At 38.3% G+C, this 22,912-nt stretch overlaps 2 protein-coding genes across 5 annotated transcripts; both read left to right on the forward strand.

Annotated features, from left to right (window-relative positions):
• The first annotated feature begins 3,567 nt into the window (after positions 1-3,567).
• On the forward strand, positions 3,568-11,905 carry LOC131425461 (uncharacterized). 4 transcript variants are annotated; one of them, XR_009228994.1, is made up of 4 exons: positions 3,568-3,834; positions 4,036-4,066; positions 4,290-4,446; positions 11,184-11,905. XR_009228994.1 is itself a non-coding variant. In XM_058587406.1 (2 exons), exons 1-2 carry the CDS (start codon positions 7,509-7,511, stop codon positions 11,228-11,230), a joined length of 798 nt encoding a protein of 265 aa, XP_058443389.1. In that variant the 5' UTR covers positions 7,416-7,508; the 3' UTR covers positions 11,231-11,905. The 4 variants fall into 4 exon arrangements, 1 of the variants encoding a protein (XP_058443389.1); XR_009228993.1 differs by lacking the exon at positions 4,036-4,066; XR_009228992.1 differs by lacking the exon at positions 3,568-3,834 and having other exon boundaries at positions 3,914-4,446.
• A 10,695-nt stretch (positions 11,906-22,600) lies between these two features.
• Positions 22,601-22,909, forward strand: LOC131440420 (histone H2A-like; the record flags this gene model as incomplete). Its single annotated transcript, XM_058611692.1, has 1 exon — positions 22,601-22,909. A coding segment is annotated over one exon (309 nt), but the record flags the coding sequence as incomplete, so codon positions are not given.
• Between the last annotated feature and the right edge of the window lie 3 nt (positions 22,910-22,912).

Genomic DNA, 22,912 nt, shown 5'->3' on the forward strand with positions numbered 1-22,912 from the left:
CAGATATTTTCACTGACAATATACTAACCAAAGTTGATATTTTAGCATTTAGTGAAACTTGGTTGGACAATTGTTCTGCAGTGAGTATAACAGGCTATAATTGCATCGCCGAATATAAACGTTCTAATTGTAGAGCTGGTGGTGTTGCAATTTACCTAAAGGACACTGCGTCTTTGATTGCTACTGTTCATAAACTCGAACAACTTAGTGAGCAATATGATGAAAATTTGTTGTTGGCTGACAATTTCGGCGACATATGTGCAATCGATATTATGCTAAATGGTATAAAAACACTGTTAGCTGTTCTATATATTTCGCCAGATACAACTTACAAAGAGAAGCAATTTTTCATCACGCGTAATTTATTTTTATATTCTCGTAAAATTACACCGATGATCGTTGTGGGGGATTTCAATATAGATGCCTCAAAACAAGATAATATTAAATTCATTGATTTCATGAGCAAGTATATGAAGCTGGATATGGAATCTGATCCTTCACAAGCTACTACGATTGGAGGCACATGTATCGATCTTGTTTTTGCTAGGAACATCAATGTAGAAAGCCGTAGATATATTTCATACTTTTCATATCACAGGCCTATTGTATCATTGATCAATCCAGCAACTTGAAGTTTCCTTTACTGAAAGATTGTAATCGATTGTGAACGCTATACCTACACAAACCATATCAGTATCGCACCCACGGACAACAGCCTGGTCAGCCTGGAAACAGATGAAGGAAGTCAGCGGTATCCATCGAAAGTCAACGGTATCCATCGGAATTCGAACTCAACTCGTCACTCTCCATCACGAACGCTTTCATAAAAGGTTCTTTTCAGAGCCACCATTATTTTATTATAAAGAACTATACTGCTTATTTCATAATATTTAATTGCGTTTCAGAATGATTAATGTAACTAATCTGTAATCTAGTCTAGGCGCATCGTTTAAAATTCTAGTAATGAAAGAGGGGGAAGTTGCACAATTCAAACAATCGATCAACTACCAATTCGAATTCGGAAGTATAAATAAAGCGTGTCATATTCGTATTCACGACATCCAGTTATGTCTCTGACATTACACACCCGTACTTTTTTTAATCGTGAATATCTTCTGTTGTATCTAATGAATCAACATAATTCTTGCTACATGCCATCGGAAATATGATCACAATTTTATGATAAAATTTTCAGTTGTGTGACATAATCTTAAATAGTTCAAAATTAAACTTTTCTCAAATGTTTGGTACAAACGAGTGTCAAAGAGGATAATTCATATGGCGCGTTTGCCTTTCTCGTATTTTGGAAGCTCATAGCTCAGTGATCTGTAGAAGGATTTATATAATCTAACTACCAATAGAATCGAAAATTTTCAACTTGAACGTGTATTGCAACAACATTGAAGTTTTTCAATAGTATACTATTGAAAAACCTGTTTGATTTAACCCATGACAGCACCAGCCAATCAGAACGCGAGATGTCTGCATCTATACAAGAGGATCCATATAAAAGTTGAGTGCTTCATTTTTCCTACCATTTGCTGAGCATCTGTTCCCGAAACAAGACACACGAGAGCAACATCGTGGACCTGTCGTCTCACTATTTCCCGTTCTGCGTACAGGAAAGGAATTCTGAAAGGCAGCCGAAAATTCCAGCAAATTCAAATAGCACTTTTAAGTGCTAAAAATAATCATAAAGAATTAGTTGAATTTTATCGCTTTCCTACCATTTTCCGAGCAAGTGTTGCCGAAACAAGGCACACCCAAGAAGTTAAATTAATTTGCACCGTCACTAACACATTCAATTACGAACGGCAATGCGAAAGAGGAAGTGATGATGTTGAATACATCTTTATACTAGTACACAAATATGCCGTGCGAAAGAGTTGCCACGTACAGATCAATATGTATTTTTTTTTGTCGTGAATTCTTTAGTATGGGGCGCTTTTTGATCATGATATCTAACACATTCAATTACGACAAGACAGTAACGCTGTCTCGCAATACGAAACAGAACATTTTGATTTAGAAACATCTTTATACTAGTATACTTTATACAAATTATTAGAACAAATGTTTTCACTTGATTTGCGCATTCTACTTTCTAGGCGTATCAGAACTGGCTAAATTTAAAGCAATCCTAAATATTTCTTTATCACAGTTATGTGGTCGTCCTGAAAAGGACGGGGTTTTCAACTCCTCGTCGTTACGGATGGACAGCTGCAGATGGCGAGGGATGATTTTCGTTTTCTTGTTGTCGCGGGCAGCATTACCAGCCAATTCCAACACTTCGGCAGCCAAGTACTCCATCACTGTCGCCAGATAGACCGGTGCACCGGCACCGACACGCTCTGCGTAGTTTCCCTTCCGGAGCAGACGATGGAGATTTTGCCAACTGGGAACTGCAGACCAGCACGGTTCGAGCGGGACTTTGCCTTGCCCTTAATTGTTCCTCCTGTGTGCGTGTTTCCGCGTGAAAATTCCACAAAAAGCTGTTAACCGTTAGACAGCCAGTTCAGTATTACTGACTGCCGCTCTACTAACTCTCTCTTTTATATCGTCTCACTGTTTCCCGTTCTGTGAAGGGGAGGTCCGTACACCGCTACCAGTATAAATTGAAATGTGATGTGAGAAATAGCGTCATTTGAGTTAAAGCAGCTACTCTGTACGTACGAGACACCGTCAGAACGATGGCACCGTAAACAGGTAGAAAAGCAGATTTGTACCGTCACTAACACATTCAATTACGAACGGCAATGCGAAAGCGAATGTTGAACACATTTTTATACTAGTATGGGACCGTGTAAAAATATGCCATGCGAAACAGGGTTGCCATATAAACAGGTTAATCTCTATTATTATTATTATTATTATTATTATTATTATTATTATTATTATTATTTTTATTATTATTATTATTATTACTATCATTATTATTATTAGAATAACTCTTGCATACCGAAGATCGTCGATACATTTCAGACCAGCCCATTGCAATTGTCTCGTACTGAAATTTCGAGAACAATCAGATATCTTCGAACTTTGTAGCATCAATAAAAATAAACTACAAATTTGTCGTACCTAGCCTGCTATATTAGCAAATTATAAAAGAATTGTTTCAAGTTTGGAATATATAGTTGTAGAATAGTAGCTGTTTAATGTAACTAATCTGTATTTTAATGTAGGTGCATCGCTTAAACTCTATTAGTGAAAAAGAGGAAAGCTTGCACAATTCATACAATCAATCAACTAACTGATATTCGGAAAAGTGATGGGAGCGTATCAGTTTTTTCGTATTCACGACATCCAGTTATGTCTCTGACATTACCCTCCCACCTTTTTTTTATAAAGCACTTTGCTGAGAATATTTTTTGTTCTTTAGAATTGTGTTCGATGATAGTGTTGGTCAGGTGCTGGAGAGCATTGTCAATCCGGAAGTTTATCTTCGACGAAACGTTGCAGCAGAGGCTAGTTTACTTGATGATAGTTGCGTCTGCAAGCCTGTTGGCGCATGTTGATTTCGCGTTGTAACTGAAATCTGCTTAGATTGATCTTGCTTAGTGTAATGTAAAGCAGGTTTTTACCATGATAATTTTGTACAGTGTAAATAGGATTAATAACACGTAACGTGTCATAACACATTCTGAAGCATAATGAAAATATAACCAGCTAGAAGCTGAGCATTCTATTCTGAGTATTCAAGTAGTTCGGTTGTACATTTGGTTAAAAGAAAAATCCCTGTTTGCTCTTTATCGTTCTCTAACCTTTGGCATCTGAGTTCATCGACCTGTTACAGAGAAAAGCATTTACCTGTGGCTAGTACTTTGCTAACTGGTAAGTTTAACAGTGCTTTGGCTATATTAAAGTTAGCCATAAAGATAATAAAGTGGCGACGAGTAAAAAAAAAAAAAAAAAAAAAAAAAAATAAATAAATTGAACTAACGCGGTGGTTTTCGCCGGAAAATAATTTTCTTTTGCATTCTTTTGTTCCATTATTCCATTGTTTGACATTGGCGTCACATATATATTCGGCAGTGAAGTGTTCTGGTACAAAAGGTTAATGCCCGTAAGTAGGTGATACATATAAAAAAAAAAAGGTTATTTCTGTTAAACGATACTGACAGTTTGCTTATGATATAAAAGGAAAAAAATGAAATATAAAAATTAATTCCTTGGAAAAGTGCCATTTTGTCTAAGCGCGTCGGATGACATTGTGCTTTCAGTTCCTTTGTTTCAATTGTCTGATATCTAGAATTCTAAGAGAGTTTTCTTTTCTTTCGTTAATACAGGCAGTGGTGCTAAATTTTATTGAAACGGAAATTAGTGGTCGCTAAAGGGTGGCACATCTTCGGAAGCTAAATTGGCTGGAAAAAAAAAAAAAAGAAAAAGCAAAATTAATTACTAAGGAAACATTCGAGAGAGGTCAAGGTTAAGTCGCAGATTAAGGTAAGCCGCTTAATTTTTTCCCTTTTGGTTTTACTTACTGGACGGTTTTCTTGTATTTATACGGCAGTTTTTTCTGAATTATCCAAGAGCCCAACCGTTTTTCTTTCTTTATTTGCTACAAATATATATACATAATTCAAATGGCTCAAGTGAATGTCAGTACGACAATTGAACCCTATCGTAAGGGGTGTTCATTTACGGAATGGGTAGAACGGTTAGGTTATTTCTTTATAGTAAATAACGTACCTGTTGAGACAAAAAGGCGGGTGGGTAATGTCAGAGACATAACTGGATGTCGTGAATACGAAAACAACTGACATGTTCCTTAACACTTGCGAATATCAATTGTATGAATTATGCACGCATTCCCCTTTTTCACATTTTTCGCAAAAACAAAGAAAGCTTCACTTGATCTCGATTACTGTGAATTTCACACAGCGAAAAGTGCACAAATCTAAGCAAACTATTCTTGATTTGCAGTAAACTGAGGATATTTCCCTACGATTTGCAAACAACAAATCCTAATAGTTCTTTAGAAAACTTTTAGAGCCATTAGAACGGCTGATATTGTGCAATGCTCTCCACCGTTGTTTTTTTCCCAATGCTAATGACTGGCAGCTGTGACGTAATCGCTCTTGTCGAAAGCGTGCAGACGACACAAAACACATCTGCTCGCAGTGGCGATACAATCCAAACTGATTGAATTTTTGTTAAGAGATTTCCTTTTATGTGATTTCGTTTGTAGCTTTTTCACTAATGGGCGGTCCTAACGGCTATAAAATTAGCCGCATACAGAATTTTATTGTCGATTATTTCATTTCGGATTTGCATAATTTATTGAAAGAAACTATCAATATGCTGTAGGGATTCGTTTCCAGCATTCAGAAGAGTCAAATTGCGTAGTTCTCTACGACATTAAACTCTAAAACATTTTTTGCAAAAAAAAGGCTTCACTTGATCTCGATTACTGTGAATTTCACACAGCGAAAAGTGCACAAATCTAAACAAACTATTCTTGATTTGCAGTAAACTGAGGATATTTCCCTACGATTTGCAAACAACAAATCCTAATAGTTCTTTAGAAAACTTTTAGAGCCATTAGAACGGCTGATATTGTGCTATGCTTTCCACCGTTGTTTTTTTTCCAATGCTAATGACTGGCAGCTGTGAAGTAATTCCTCTTGCCGAAAGCGTGCAGACGACACAAAACACATCTGCTCGCAGTGGCGATACAATCCAAACTGATTGAATTTTTGTTAAGAGATTTCCTTTTATGTGATTTCGTTTGTAGCTTTTTCACTAATGGGCGGTCCTAACGGCTATAAAATTAGCCGCATACAGAATTTTATTGTCGATTATTTCATTTCGGATTTGCATAATTTATTGAAAGAAACTATCAATATGCTGTAGGGATTCGTTTCCAACATTCAGAAGAGTCAAATTGCGTAGTTCTCTACGACATTAAACTCTAAAACATTTTTTGCAAAAAAAAGGCTTCACTTGATCTCGATTACTGTGAATTTCACACAGCGAAAAGTGCACAAATCTAAGCAAACTATTCTTGATTTGCAGTAAACTGAGGATATTTCCCTACGATTTGCAAACAACAAATCCTAATAGTTCTTTAGAAAACTTTTAGAGCCATTAGAACGGCTGATATTGTGCTATGCTTTCCACCGTTGTTTTTTTTCCAATGCTAATGACTGGCAGCTGTGACGTAATCGCTCTTGTCGAAAGCGTGCAGACGACACAAAACACATCTGCTCGCAGTGGCGATACAATCCAAACTGATTCAAGTTTTGTTGAGAGGCTTGTTTCTACCTGATTTCGTTTGTAGCTTTTTCACTAATAGGCGGTCCTAACGGCTATAAAAATAGCCGCATACAGAATTTTAATGTCGATTATTTCATTTCGGATTTGCATATTTTATTGAAAGAAACTATCAATATGCTGTAGGGATTCGTTTCCAGCATTCAGAAGAGTCAAATTGCGTAATTCTCTACGACATTAAACTCTGGAACATTTTTCGCAAAAAAAGGCTTCACTTGATCTCGATTACTGTGAATTTCACACAGCGAAAAGTGCACAAATCTAAGCAAACTGTTCTTGATTTGCAGTAAACTGAGGATATTTCCCTACGATTTGCGAACAACAAATCCTAATAGTTCTTTAGAAAACTTTTAGAGCCATTAGAACGGCTGATATTGTGTAATGCTCTCCACCGTTGTTTTTTTTTCCCAATGCTAATGACTGGCAGCTGTGACGTAATCGCTCTTGTCGAAAGCGTGCAGACGACACAAAACACATCTGCTCGCAGTGGCGATACAATCCAAACTGATTGAATTTTTGTTAAGAGATTTCCTTTTATGTGATTTCGTTTGTAGCTTTTTCACTAATGGGCGGTCCTAACGGCTATAAAAATAGCCGCATACAGAATTTTATTGTCGATTATTTCATTTCGGATTTGCATAATTTATTGAAAGAAATTATTAATATGCTGTAGGGATTCGGTTCTAGCATTCACAAGGACCAAATTGAGGAACTCAATGTGGTCCGTCGCTGCTGGTTGATGATTCCACTCCCACGACGTCTGCTTCCATCGAACGCACGAAAAGAAATGATCGATTTTCGATCACGGTTCCCCTTTTATACGCATTCAGTTGAAGATATGTGCCTGACTACCTCAAAATCGTCGTCCCTGCGCGAAAAACCCAAGCAAAAGTAAGGTGTTTTCCGCGTTGTTTTCAAATTTTAAGAAAACTTAATTTTTGAGTTGTTTGTGGTTATCGCACACTGTTCAAAATATTATCCTGAATTCCTGATCATATTTTTGATGAAATGGTGAAAGAATTATGTTGCTACCATTAATACAAGTCGAGATATTCACGATTAAGTTCTGCCCATTCTTCCATATGGGTAATTTTGAAAAGGCGCCCCATAGTAAAGTAAGTCGTATTCACGACAAAAAGGCGCACTTTATAACTTTGAGTGGTCCGGCAGTTTACACAGAATTGAAACTATTATTCCCAAATGGTAATTTGGAGACAGTTGACTATGATCAAATGATTCAAAAGTTAAAAGCTAGATTTGATAAAACGGAATCAGATCTGATTCAACGTTTTAAATTCAATAACCGGGTACAATTACCGGATGAATCGGTTGAAGATTTCGTTTTATCAATAAAATTGCAGGCCGAATTTTGCCAATTTGGAAATTTTAAGGAAGCTGCTGTTAGAGATCGTATCATCGCGGGGGTGCGAGATCGAGCTCTACAACAAAGACTTTTGAATGAAGAAACGTTGACATTAGAAGCAGTCGAAAAAATCATTACGACGTGGGAAATGGCGGGTGCTAATGCTAGGACCTTAGTTACAAATACTAACCAGGATAATGATCAGATAGCGTCAGTTAGTCATCCAATCAAAACAGGTTCTCATTTCGATAAATTAATAGCGGCTTACAACTTAGCCCAACAAGATACTAAGGGGAAACGACAAGGTGAGCATAGGGGCCCCGTGAAATCCAGACTTGGGTTTAAAAATAAAACTTTTCAAAGAGAGGGTAGAAATCCCGCTGAATGGCGCGAAAGTCAATATAGGAAAAGACCTGATTATTCGGATTATATTTGCGATTTCTGTGGTTTGAAGGGGCATATAAAACGAAAATGCTTTAAATTAAAAAATTTGAAACGTGACACGGTACAGTTCGTCGACAATTGGGAGCAGCCTGGACCTAGCAAAAGTAGCGGATTGAGTGAAGCTTTCAGCAAGATGCGTGCAGAGGATTCGGATAGCGACGACGAACGTGATATGGGTAATGTTGAATGTATGCAAGTGGCGTCTGTAAATAATATAAATAATCCTTGTTTAATAAATTTGACAATGGAAGGAAAAATAATTCGAATGGAGATTGACTGTGGGTCGTCCGTCTCAGTTATGAGTAAGAAGCAATATTTTGCAAATTTTATTAAACCTCTCTTCCATAGTAGCAAAAAATTAATTGTTGTGAATGGTGATGAACTGAAAATCGAGGGTGAAGCAAATGTTTCAATATGGGTTAATGGCATGCATGCTATGTTAAAGCTTTTAATATTAGATTGTGAACACGAATTCATTCCATTGTTTGGGCGAACGTGGCTGGACGTGTTCTTCAAAGATTGGAGACAATATTTCACAAATTCTTGGAATATAAATAGTATGAACTTATCAACAAATAATAGAATGATAGAAGAGATAAAGCAAAAATATGCAAATGTTTTTAGGAAAGATTTTTCATCTCCCATTGTGGGATTTGAAGCAGACTTAGTTTTGAAAAGTGATGCTCCGATTTTTAGAAAGGCTTACGACGTGCCCTTTCGGTTAAGGGATAAGGTTTCGGAATATTTAGACAAACTTCAAAAGGAAAATGTTATCACTCCTATAAAAACAAGTGAATGGGCTTCACCAGTTGTGATAGTAATGAAAAAAAATAACGAAATACGCTTGGTAATAGATTGTAAGGTATCAATAAATAAAGCCTTAATCCCTAATGCGTATCCCTTGCCAACTGCACAAGATTTGTTTGCAGGTTTGGCCGGATGCAGGGTGTTTTGTGCACTTGATTTAGAAGGGGCATATACGCAACTATCTCTTTCGGAAAGATCCAGGAAGTTCATGGTGATAAATACTTCAAGGGGTTTGTTTACATACAATAGGTTACCACAAGGGGCTTCTTCAAGTGCTTCAATTTTCCAGCAAGTCATGGACCAAGTCCTAAAGGGAATTGAACATGTGTACTGCTACCTAGATGACGTGTTAATAGCGGGTAAAGATCTGGAAGACTGTAATAAAAAACTGATTTTGGTGTTAGAGAGATTGTCTTCAGCCAACTTGAAGGTGAATTGGGAAAAATGCAAATTTTTTGTGACGGAGCTCCCATATTTGGGACATGTTATTAGTGAAAAAGGACTTTTACCATGTCCGGATAAAATTTCAACGATACAACGAGCACATGTACCACGAAATGTGACAGAGCTTAAATCCTTTTTAGGCTTGATAAATTACTATCACAAATTTATACCATTGCTATCAACGAAATTATATTATTTGTATAATTTATTAAAAAAGGGAGTTAAATATGTTTGGGATAAAAATTGCGAGAAAGTGTTTGGTGAAAGTAAGAAGCTTCTTACGGAAACAAAGTTTTTAGAGTTCTATGACCCTTTGAAACCTCTTGTAGTTGTATCGGACGCGTCAGGCTATGGCTTAGGAGGAGTAATTGCCCATATCGTTGATGGAGTTGAAAAGCCAATTTGTTTTACCTCTTTTTCATTAAATGATGCTCAAAAAAATTACCCTATATTACATCTTGAAGCGCTGGCTCTGGTTTGCACGATTAAGAAATTTCATAAATATATCTATGGGAAGAAGTTTTTTGTTTTCACTGATCATAAACCTTTGGTAGGAATTTTTGGGAAAGAGGGTAAAAACCCGATTTACGTCACAAGATTACAGAGATACATTCTGGAACTTTCAATATATGATTTTGAAATACATTATAGGCCATCGACAAAAATGGGAAATGCGGATTTTTGTTCGAGATTCCCTTTAGAACAGTCCGTCCCTAAAGAATTAGATAGTGAGATAATTAAAAGCATAAATTTTGGTACGGAATTTCCACTGGATTATAAGGAAATTGCTAAAATGACTAAAAATGACGAGTTTTTACAAAAAATTATATATTATATAAAAAATGGTTGGCCAAAAAAACTTGATAAAAGCCTTGTTGACATTTTTGCAAACCAACATGAAATTGAGTTAGTAAATGATTGTTTATTGTACCGTAACAGAGTTATTATACCGCATATATTACAAAGCGAGATTTTGAAAATATTACATGCCAATCATGCAGGAATAGTTAGAATGAAACAGTTGGCAAGACGGACAGTTTACTGGTTTGGTATTAACTTCAGCATTGAAAAATTTGTTTCTGGTTGCGACGTTTGCAATAGTATGGCCATAGTGCATAAACCAGAGTTTAGGTCTCAATGGACACCTACTATTAAACCATTTAGTAGGGTGCATATAGATTTTTTCTATTTCTCACATAACACATTTTTATTAATTGTAGACAGTTACTCAAAGTGGGTAGAGGTGGAATTAATGAAAGGAGGCACGGATTGTGCTAAAGTCATAAAGAAATTAGTAGCATTTTTCGCTCGCTTTGGGTTGCCAGATGTTTTAGTGTCAGACAATGGTCCACCATTCAATTCATATTTATTTAAACAGTTTCTGGAAAGGCAGGGTATAAAAGTATTGAATAGCCCGCCGTATAACCCTCCGAGTAACGGACAAGCAGAAAGATTAGTTAGAACGGTGAAGGAGGTGTTAAAAAAATTCTTATTGGAACCTGCATTTAATGGATTGGATATAGAGGATCTAGTAAATTTATTTTTGATTAATTATAGAAATAATTGTTTGACAAAGAGCGGTAAATTTCCGTCGGAGAACATTTTCTCGTTCATGCCAAAAACTTTGATTGATCTAATAAATCCAAAAAAATGTTACAAACAAAATATGCTTCCACAAAAAACTCCTTCAGATGATGTTTACAACCCAAAGGATTTAGCTAATGGCAATGATCCTTTGGATAAACTGATGGCGGGAGATGTGGTTTGGTACAAAAACCACAACCCCCAAAATCAGTTCCGGTGGTTGAAAGCAACTTTTATTAAAAAGCATTCTCAAAATATATTTCAGGTGGCAATTGGAAACGCAACCTTCACTGCTCATCGAAGGCAAATTAGGACAGTGGATAAGGATAACGCTCCACGGCCAAATGTCACGATGTCGTGGAAGTTTCCTAAGGGAAATGCAGACGATGAAAGCGATGGTGAACCATTTTTCGGATTCCCGGAAAATGAATCAAGAAGAAGCAGGAAACGTAAAGCTGAGACGACAACGGTTGTGCCGAGGCGTTCAAAACGCCTTCGTTTGGCAAAGGCTGATCCAGATTTTTTGTACGGAAACGAGTTGCTATACAGTGGTTAAAAAACCCATCTGAACTTTCCATAAATTAAATTCGAATTGTTTTTTTTTCTGGCTAAGGCCAATCGAAATATTTAGAATGGATTTATGATTAATCTTTCGAATAATGAATTGATGTTGAATTATTAACTATAGAAGGAAGAGTTGTAATGTAAAGCAGGTTTTTACTATGATAATTTTGTACAGTGTAAATAGGATTAATAACACGTAACGTGTCATAACACATTCTGAAGCATAATGAAAATATAACCAGCTAGAAGCTGAGCATTCTATTCTGAGTATTCAAGTAGTTCGGTTGTACATTTGGTTAAAAGAAAAATCCCTGTTTGCTCTTTATCGTTCTCTAACCTTTGGCATCTGAGTTCATCGACCTGTTACAGAGAAAAGCATTTACCTGTGGCTAGTACTTTGCTAACTGGTAAGTTTAACAGTGCTTTGGCTATATTAAAGTTAGCCATAAAGATAATAAACTTAGGAACCAACACCGATCGTTGTTTGTCATGATTCGTGTTTGTTTTATAGCCGACGAAATTACACCAATATCCCAAATGTATGCAATTATATCTTCGTACATACTTGCGATTTCAATATTTAAGCTTCTCTTCACCAAGCTTGCGTTCAAGTTTTGTATGGAAGCAGTTAATTTTATAGCGTTAAATTTCTTTACCATTCTACGATGTCGGTTGAGCGATGAACTTTTTTTCATTATTAATCGAGTTCATCTTATATAAGTTAGAAATTAATATTAAGCACTCAAAATTTATTTCGTATTCCCAATGGATACAGTTCTGTCTAAATTTATAACATGATTCAGTTATTGTTTGATCAATGGTTCGAAGTTTAGTTAAACTGTGTAAAACTATTCTATTTTGAAACACCTGCAATCTGTTTTTATATGACATCGTTACCGATTGCCATATTGGAACCGCATAACAAATAACAGGCAATATTATTTGTTTGTAGACTGTTAATTTTGCAGTTTCTATTGAGCAAGAGATAGAGTGATCGAACTATTTTATTGCATTTTGTTTTCATTTTTTCGAGATGAGAACGGAAGAGCAATTTTTTGTCAGAAGTGATACCTAAATAAATTACTTCAGGAGACCATTCGACAGGCGTGTTTTCCATGGCTATCTTACAGTCATCTGGTGGCTTGAGCCTTGGAGAACGGCTGTATGGAAAAATAATAGTTTGCGTTTTAGCGGCATTTAGCTCACGGAACGACCGAAATTAGCTTTGCGCCTAATTCGTATTACTGTTTTTGAATTAGTTGATTTTAACAACAAAATTTCCAAAATAACTATAAAATTAGTTAAAATTTAGAATTTACTTTGCTGAGAAAAAAAATCTTATTTTTAGAGAATGTGTTTAGTTGGCAAATATTCTGGACACAAGCCAGCAATATTTCAATCCAACACGAAATTCTCATTGACAACTAATTTTGTTATTAAAATCAGAAAATTTGTTTCTATTTATCTATCACCATCATTACTGAAGGACAGCACAAAGAAAACAAAAATGAAATTGGTTTTATTAACAAGTTTATTAGCCAAAAACTCATAAGAAGTGTCAAAGCAAAACAGCGATTTAGAAGAAAAATTTTAAAAAAGAAGTTTTTGTTTCGCTTATGTCTCTTTCTCCAATACAACATCGTATTTATACCTGCCAATATAGAAAAGATAATCGCTTTCGGTAGTAGTGCCATCTAGTGGCTAGATAATTTTTTTTCGGTAGTAGTGCCATCTAGTGGCTAGTAGTCATTACGGTGTTAATGTTTTTTTCGGTGACAGAGCGCCATATAGCTGCAAATTGCAGAAACCAATTCAACCATTTACGTTGGTTGAAAACAACGTTTTATTTCTCTAATTCAACTAAAAAATTAGTTGAATGGATATGAAGTTTGCCTTAGCTAAGAAATGACAGCACGTTTAATTGGTGAATTCAACTAAAAAATAGCCATTTCAACAAATATTTTATTATTATTATTAAGGGTGTGAGAATTAAAAAATTTTAATTAGCAAAAGTAAGAATTTTTTAGTTGTCTCAAAAAATAACTAACTAAAATCAGAAAATCAACTAATTTTTTCCTATAACTTTTTGGACTGGTAGGGTCTTTGTCGGGTTTCAAAATTGGAATAATTTTGGCAATTTTCCAACTTGATGGGAAGTAATTTAGATCTAAGCATTTGTTGAAGATTTTGGCTATGTGAGAGATGGATGATGTGCTTAGCTTTTTCAGTACAAGATTAAAAGTTGAATCAAAGCCTGGGGCTTTCATGTTTTTGGAACCATTAAGTGCTACCTCCACTTGATCTGTTGTGATTTTCTTGTTTTCGGAGACATAGCATGGAGTATTATTTAAAACTGCTACGGTGTCGTTAACTATTTGTTCCATCGGGCTGATTATATCTCTACCAATCAAATGTGACTGACCAAAGTGAGTTGCTATTGCTTGAACTTTTTCAGATGGAGATACAAGAAGACTATCATTGCACTTGAGTGGTGGGATCTGCTGTGGTTTGCTTTTTTAGCACTTTTGCTACTTTCCAAAAGGGTCTTGAATAGGGGTTCATTTTACGGATATCTTTTCTGAAATTTTTGTTTTTAAGTTCCTGAATATGGAAAGCTATAAGTTTTGTAAGGTAATTTGCTGCCGACTTTTTTAACAAATCGCCGGTGCGTTGAAACTGTCGCCTAAAGACATTTCTTGCTCGTATGCTGCTTTTTGTTAAAGGATCTAATTGAAGTTGTTTACTTGCAACAGGAATCAACGTGTACAACAACTGGTAGATGGTCGGAGCTTAAATCGTTGATCGACGTTGGTGTTGACACAGGAACATTCGTGAGGAAGAAGTCGAAAGTAGAAGGCACTTCCGCTGGCGATAGATACGTTGGTTCGTTGGGTGCTTGTACGGTGAAGTATCACAATTCCGATTCACTGAAGAGAAGGTTTCCATTTTTGTTCCGTAGATGGTTATTCCATGCCTCATGTCGTGCGTTTAGATCACATGCCAGTATGAATTTTGTCGTGAATACGACTTACTTTACTATGGGGCGCCTTTTCAAAATTTACCCTCTGAGAGAGTGATAAGTTTTTGATCGTGAATATCTCCTGTTATATCTAACGAATCAACATAATTCTTGCTACATGCCATCGGAAATATGATCACAATTTTATGATAAAACTTTCAGTTGTGTGACATATTCTTAAATAGTTCACAATTAAACTTTTCTGAAATGTTTGGTATAAACGAGTATCAAAGAGGATAATTCATATGGCGCGTTTGCCTTTCTCGTATTTTGAAAGCTCATAGCTCAGTGATCTGTAGAAGGACTTATATAATCTAACTACCAATAGAATCGAAAATATTCTACTTGAACGTGTATTACAACAATATTGAAGTTTTTCAATAGTACACTATTGAAAAACCTGTTTGATTTAACCCATGACAGCACCAGCCAATCAGAACGCGAGATGTCTGTATCTATACAAGAGCATCCATATAAAAGTTGAATGGTTCACTTTTCCTATCATTTGCTGAGCAACTCTTCTCGAAACAAGACACACGACAGCAACATCGAGGACCTGTCGTCTCATTGTTTCCCGATATGAATGCACGAGACACCGTCAGCACAATGCCACCGAAAAAGGCAGCCAAAAAGTCCAGCAAGGCCCATTACCGAAACAAGACACACACGAGAACCATCTCAGATCTCAATATTTCCTACCAAAAGATTCATCAAGATGGGAGTTAAAATAATTTGCACCGTCACTAACACATTCAATTACGAACGGCAATGCGAAAGCGAAAGTGATGATTTTGAACACATCTTTATACTAGTTTACAAATATGCCGTGCGAAACAGAGTTGCCACAGATCAATATGTATTTTTGTCGCGAGTACTTTAGTATGCGGCCGAAAACAAAAATTGTTAGAACAAATGTTTCCACTTGATTTGCGCATTCTACTTTCCAGGCGTATCAGAACTGGCTAAACTTAAAGCAATTCTAAATATTTCTTTATCACAGTGATGTGGTCATCCTGAAAAGGACGGGGTTTTCAACGGATGGCCAGCTGCAGATGGCGAGGAATGATTTTCGTTTTCGTTGTCATGGGCAGCGTTACCGGTCAACTCCAACACTTCGGCAACCAAGTACTCCATCACTGCCGCCAGATAGACCGATGCACCAGCACTGACACGCTCGGCGTAGTTCCCCTTCCGAGGCAAACGATGGATTCTGCCGCCAACTGGGCACTTCAGACCAGCACAGTTTGAGCGGGACTTTGCCTTGCCCTTAATTGTTCCTCCACAGCTCGACGACCCATTCAGTATTACTGGCTGCCGCTCTGCTAACTCTCTCTTTTATATCGTTTCACTGTTTCCCGTTCTGCGTATAGGAAAGGAATTCTAACAAAGGGGACGTCCTACCGTGCTACCACTAGCACGTATAAAAGGAAATGTGATGTGAGAAATAGCGTCTAGGGATGTCGGAAAATTCGAATTACTCGATTATTCAATAATCGAGTATGATTTTGAAACTAATCGATTGAAATTTATTCGATTATTTGGGTTATTAATCGATTACTCGATTATTCATTCGATTATTACTATGGGATTTTTTTAATTATTCGATTAGCTCAATAATCGAATATTAGTTTTAAGCTATTCGATTAAATATTACTCGATTATCTGGGTTATTAATCGATTACTCGATTAATCGATCAATATTACGACATCCCTAATAGCGTCATTTAAGTTAAAGCAGCTACTCTGTACGTACGAGACACCGTCAGAACGATGGCTCCGAAGACAGGTAGAAAAGCAGATTTGTACCGTCACTAACACATTCAATTACGAACGGCAATGCGAAAGCGAAAATGATGATGTTGAACACATCTTTATACTAGTATGGGGTCGTGTGAAAATATGCCTTGCGAAACAGGGTTGCCATATATACAGATTAATCTGTATTATCATTATTATTATTATTATTATTATCATTATTATTATTATTATTATCATTATTATTATTATTATTAGAATCACTCTTGCATACCGAAGATCGTAGATACATTTCAGACCAGGCCATTGCAATTGTCTCGTACTGAAATTTCGAGAAGAATCAGATATCTTCGAACTTCATAGCTTCAATAAAAATAAACTACAAATTTGTCGTACCTAGCTTCCTATATTAGCAAATTAAAAAGGAATTGTTTCAAGTTTATAATATATAGTTGTAGAATAGTAGCTGTTTAATGTAACTAAACTGTACTTTAATGTAGGTGTATCGCTTCAAATTCTATTAGTGAAAAAGAGGAAAGCTTGCACAATTCATACAATCAATCAACTAACTGATATTCGGAAAAGTGATGGGAGCGTGTCAGTTTTTTCGTATTCACGACATCCAGTTATGTCTCTGACATTACTCACCCGCCTTTTTTCCTATGCCGAGTCAGTTTCACCAGGTCGTTTTTGAATTGTTGCGCTCTTCCTTGTGTTTCATAACATTGCCGTGGACAGTAGGCAGCAATAATTAACAGTGATCCATTGTTAGTGATGAGTTCGATTCCCAATGCTTCGATGATTTTTGTACGGTAGTACGAATGTTTCGTGAACTTTAGCGGGCATTTCATTGCGATGGCTACACCTCCCCATTCGAGTGTAGATGATCGAGTCTGGTAACAATGTATCCTGGGAGACTGAATTTATCACCGGGCTTCAGATGTGTTTCGGTAATGACGATTACATCCACTGCTTCACTAACCGCCAAGTCGACTAGTTCCACAGCTTTGTTTTTGACAGCGTGGGCGTTCCAGAGCATAATTTTTATCCTATTGTCCATAAGTAATGATGAATTCTCCTAGGGTACGTATTTGCTCAGAGCGAGTGTTACATCGATGTAGCTGGGTCCACATAGTGGTAAAGATCGGCAGAAGCTCTGCAGCGGTATATTTGGGGGTAGAATGGTTACCTTCTTGAGGGTTTGAATTTGATTTTCCAGGAATACGCCAAGCAGAGAAAGAATCATTACCTCCTTGGAATCCTGGGGGAAGCGGGTTAGGAGACTGACGGTACGGTTCCCACGAAATAACGACGTTGCAGATCACTTTCATGGCTTTTAAAGCACCAAGGGTTACTGTTCCCTTACGGAAATGAACGAGGTAGAGACAGTCTCTAAACTGCTGGTGCACTTGTTGCTTTCTTGCGATGACAAACACTGCTAGAGAATTTAGTTTGTATTTTTCCTCCAGCTCGGCCTTGATGTCGGCTGTTTGCATTATCGGTAAACCTCTCAACACTGCTTTAAACGTTTTTTCCGACATCATGTCGTGGGTAAAATACTGTGCTTTTTGTTCATTCAGATATGATTTAGTTTTCACATATTCGTCCTTTGACTGTATCATCACTTTTGTACCAACTCTGGTAAGTTTAAACTGCGCACTGATGCCTTTCGACTTGAGATCCAGCTGCAATTTCATCAGGGGAATCGACTTCACTATCAGCGGTGGTAGTTTTGTGGCTACGACGACAGGAGGGTTTTCTACTTCTTCCTCTTGACCGAATCCGTCCAATTCACTGCCATTAATGGCTGTACTATTTTCACTGAGAACACTGAATCTGTTTGCAGACAGTAGCGAAGCTTCATCGTTCGTTCGAATTTTCTTTGCCGGGACGCCCGGTGTACTAACAGTGACATTAGCAGACTTTACTGTACTGGCTGAAACGTTAGCAGATTTTCTGCGTCGCATTTTGGGACTGGAACCAGATTTCTTCCGTTTACCCATTGACGGAATAGAGCGAATGAAAAACTAACAGCGACTAAAAAACACGCAAACAAATGAATGACCGACGCTATTTGCCACATGACAGCTCATTTTATACCTGCTATTGACAGCGGTGAACGGACTGCCCCTTTTTTTTTATTCAATAATATAATATAATTTTTCAGGCACACTGCTTAAGCTCTAAGATGCCGGCATTTTCTAATTTTAGTTAACGACTAACATAAAACTGTAATATTGTATTGGTGTTGAAATTGTCGATTCTCCAGGATTCAGCCTACAGCTGGCAATCCGCAGTGGTCGATGAACTGAATATAGCGTGAGTCTTCCAGATGACGTTGGGAAATATTTATGCTGGCCGCATCCTTTGGTCCATGTGGGACCGCGGGAAACACCCCCAGGCTACGAAGACCCGGCGGGTGGCCCGCATGCTGGTCATCGATTGGAGCGATTTTCCATTGGGGTTGATGGTTATGTTACGGAAGAGAATTAAAGAGACATAGACTAGTAAATATTGTAGAAAAACAGGGTAAAAAGGGGATATGGGAACGAAATGCCTAGAAAACGACAGAGATCTAATTAGTTGACAACGAGATGGTGAAGAGACGGGGATAGGGAGAACAGAAAAGTTAGTGACAACAAAAAGATCTAGTTAGTTCCAATGAAGATGGTGGACAGGACGAGGGGTCGATATAATCGGGCGGATGTTAGTGTCGAACCTGCAGTTGGAGATTATTCTTAGACATAGTTAAAATATCGTCGAGGAATGGGAGGAACTTTCTCTGCAAGATATAATAGATTACACTTGTATATGGATGTGTTTAAGGAATTGGTACATGAGAAGCATGTATGAACTATCCCGACTCGCCAACACATCCCGAACCGGAACCTCAGGCGGTCTACCTCGGGCCCTAAGGGATTCCAGTAGCTTCGACCTGGCGTCACGATACTCTACGCACGACCACACGACATGCTCGATGTCCTGGTAACCGTTGCCACAGGTGCAGAAATTGCTCTCCACGAGCCCAATACGCCGAAGATGTGCGTTGAATATATAGTGATTTGACATTTCCCGGAATGGAACAATGCGAAGGGACCCAGACTAACGATATTGAATAAGACCGTCCAGATAAAGTTCTCAAGTATTCCCGTATTTTCCCCAGGAAATATGGGGGATACTTTCCTGGCTTCATCGTCCGGAGAGCCTCTATTGAACTTAGACTGTCCGTGACAATGAAGTAATGGTCCTTGGGCAAGGTTTCAATGATCTCGAGGGTGTACTGAATAGCAGCTAATTCTGCGACGTAAACTGAAGCTGGATCACTGAGTTTGTAAGAAGCGGTGATGTTTTGATTGAAGATGCCGAAGCCTGTGGACTTGTTGATGTTTGATCCATCAGTGTAAAACACCTTTTCACAGTTGACTGTTCTAAGGGTTGATATTCTGAGCCATGTAATCAAAATACAACGACATGAAACGGGTCTGAGAATTGAGCTCGACAAGCCTTTCGAAGTTTTCAATCACCATCGGATTCAAGATGTCGCATCGGATTAGCAATCGATATGAAAGATCCCAGAGTCGATTTTTCAACGGTAAGACGCCCGCGAACACTTTGAGACTCATCGTATGAGTCGATTGCATGCAACCCAAGGCAATACGCAAACAACGTTACTGAATTCTTTCCAGTTTAATGAAATGGGTGTTCGCGGCGGATCGGAAGCAGAAGCATCCATATTCCATTACGGACAATATCGTTGTTTGGTACAGCCTGATCAGGTCTCCTGGATGAGCACCCCACCAAGTTCCGGTTATTGTGCGAAGAAAATTGATTCTCTGCTGACATTTTTGTTTCAGATACCTAATGTGACATCCCCAGGTGCCTTTGGAGTCAAACCAGACCCCGAGATATTTAAATGTGAAGACCTGAGCTATGGTTCCACCCCCTAGTTGAAGCTGTAATTGTGCTGGTTCTCGCTTCCTTGAAAATACAACCAGCTCAGTTTTCTCCGTAGAGAACTCGATACCCATTTGAAGAGCCCAAGTCGACAAGTTGTCGAGGGTATCTTGTAGTGGTCCTTGGAGATCGGCAGCTTTGGGTCCTATAACAGACACAACGCTGTCATCGGCAAGTTGTCTTAGCATGCAAGATGTATTAATACATTCATCAATGTTGTTTACGTAAAAAATGTATAGAAGGGGGCTCAAGCATGAGCCCTGAGGAAGACCCATGTAACTGAATCGTATTGTTGTCAAATCATCATGCTCGAAATACATGTGTTTCTCAGACAATAGATTATACAAAAAGTTGTTCAAAATCGGTGAAAGACCATGCTGATGCAACTTCTCAGATAGGATGTTTATAGAAACTGAGTCAAAAGCCCCCTTGATGTCAAGGAAAACTGATGCCATTTGTTCTTTACGGGCAAATGCCATTTGAATTTCGGTTGAGAGCAACGCAAGACAATCGTTCGTTCCTTTGCCCCTGCGGAAACCAAATTGTGTATCTGAAAGGAAGCCATTAGTCTCGACCCAATTGTCTAGACGAAACAGAATCATTTTTTCGAACAATTTCCGGATACAGGAAAGCATAGCAATCGGTCGATACGAATTGTAATCGAAGGCTGGTTTCCCTGGTTTTTGAATAGCGATAACTCTTACTTGTCTCCAGTTATGTGGGACAATATTATTCTCAAGAAACTTATTGAATAAATTCAATAAACGTCTTTTGGCAGAATCAGGCAAATTTTTCAACAAGTTAAATTTGATTTTGTCTAACCCCGGAGCTTTATTGTTACACGATAAGAGCGCAAGTGAGAACTCTACCATCGAAAAAGGTATTTCGTGTGCATTTGACGTCGCGGTGCGGGAGATCCTCTGGTCCGGAGCAGAGTCTGGGCATACTTTTTTAGCGAAATCGAACATCCAGCGGCTAGAATATTCCTCGCTTTCGTTTGTGGTGTTTTTGTTGCGCATTCGTCGGGCTGTGTTCCAAAGAGTGCTCATAGATGTTTCTTTTTCTAATACGTCAATAAACCGGCGCCAGTAACCGCGTTTTTTTGCTTTAATTAAGTTTTTCATTTGCGTGTCTAACGTTGCGTAATTACGATAATATTCAGGTGTTCCATTGGCTCTAAACTGTTTGAACGCGGAGGCTCTATCCGCGTTTAGTGATGAGCACTCTTTATCCCACCATGGATTGGGAGGACGGATGTTAGTTTTCGCGCCGGGTACACGTTTCGTCTGAGCTTGAATCGCAGTATCGAGAATCAAGCCAGCCATAAACGTGTACTCTTCCTCCGGAGGAAGTTCTTGTGTTGTTTTGAGTTTCTCAGATATCGAATTTACGTAGTCTTTCCAATCAATATTTCGTGTGAGGTCATACAAAACATTGATTGTTTCCGATGGTCTTAATCCGCTGGCGATTGAAATTACGATAGGCAGATGATCGCTACCGTGGGGATCAGGGATTACCTTCCACGTGCAGTCCAACCGTAGCGATGTCGAGCAAAGGGATAGATCTAGCGCACTTGGTCTTGCTGGTGGTGCAGGAATTCGTGTCATTTCTCCCGTATTCAAGAGTGTCATATTGAAGTTGTCGCAAATATCATAAATCATAGCTGATCTGTTATCATCGTGAAGACAACCCCAACCCATACCGTGTGAGTTAAAGTCTCCTAAAACTAACGTCGGTGCGGGAAGGAGTTCCATGATATCGCTGAACCGCCGATGCCCAATCGAGGCTCTTGGAGGAATATAGATTGAAGCAATGCAAAGGTCCTTGCCTTTTATTGTTATTTGACATGCGACAACTTCAATGCCTGGTATCGAGGGGAGGGTAATTCAATAGAAAGAATAGCACTTTTTGATCCCCAAAAGTACTCCTCCATAGGGATCATCACGATCCAGACGTATAATGCTAAAATCGTGGAAGTTTAGGGGTACATCAGAAGTTAGCCAAGTTTCGCACAATGCAAATGCGTCACATTTCAGATTATTCGCTAGAATTTTGAAAGAATCTATTTTCGGAATGATACTTCTACAATTCCACTGTAAAACAGTGTTTGAATCCTTAACCTCAGTGGGTGACTTAGCCATCGAAGGATACGATCGCTGAAAAGAGGGGCCAATTTGCAGTCATCTGCTTCAAATATGTTTTCACTGTAGGCATGAATGCAATTAAAATGCTTTTAAGAGGGTCAGATATGTTGAAATTTTTGAAAATCCAGTCCACAATATCTGAGAACTTGATAAGTCCACGCAGAAACACGCACACACAAAATGTCTGGCCGTGGTAAAGGAGGAAAAGTCAAGGGAAAGGCAAAGTCCCGCTTAAACCGTGCTGGTCTGCAGTTCCCAGTAGGCAGAATCCACCGTCTGCTTCGGAAAGGAAACTACGCCGAACGTGTCGGTGCCGGTGCACCGGTCTATCTGGCGGCAGTGATGGAATACCTGGCCGCCGAAGTGCTGGAATTGGCCGGTAACGCTGCCCGTGACAACAAGAAAACGAGAATCATCCCTCGTCATCTGCAGCTGGCCATCCGTAACGACGAGGAGTTGAACAAACTGCTCTCCGGAGTTACCATCGCACAGGGCGGTGTACTGCCAAACATCCAGGCAGTGTTGCTCCCGAAGAAAACCGAAAAGAAGGCCTAAATT

The sequence above is a fragment of the Malaya genurostris genome, chromosome 1 (genome assembly GCF_030247185.1).
Source record: "Malaya genurostris strain Urasoe2022 chromosome 1, Malgen_1.1, whole genome shotgun sequence".
Classification (NCBI taxonomy): domain Eukaryota; kingdom Metazoa; phylum Arthropoda; class Insecta; order Diptera; family Culicidae; genus Malaya; species Malaya genurostris.

What these genes read in the sequence shown, in the direction of transcription:
- LOC131425461 (XM_058587406.1), top strand. Translation starts at nt 7,509, where the DNA reads ATGATTCAAAAGTTAAAAGCTAGATTTGATAAAACGGAATCAGATCTG. An exon ending in CGACGACGAACGTGATATGG is followed by an intron (nt 8,260 to 11,183) that starts GTAATGTTGAAT and finishes AATATATTTCAG; the next exon opens with GTGGCAATTGGAAACGCAAC.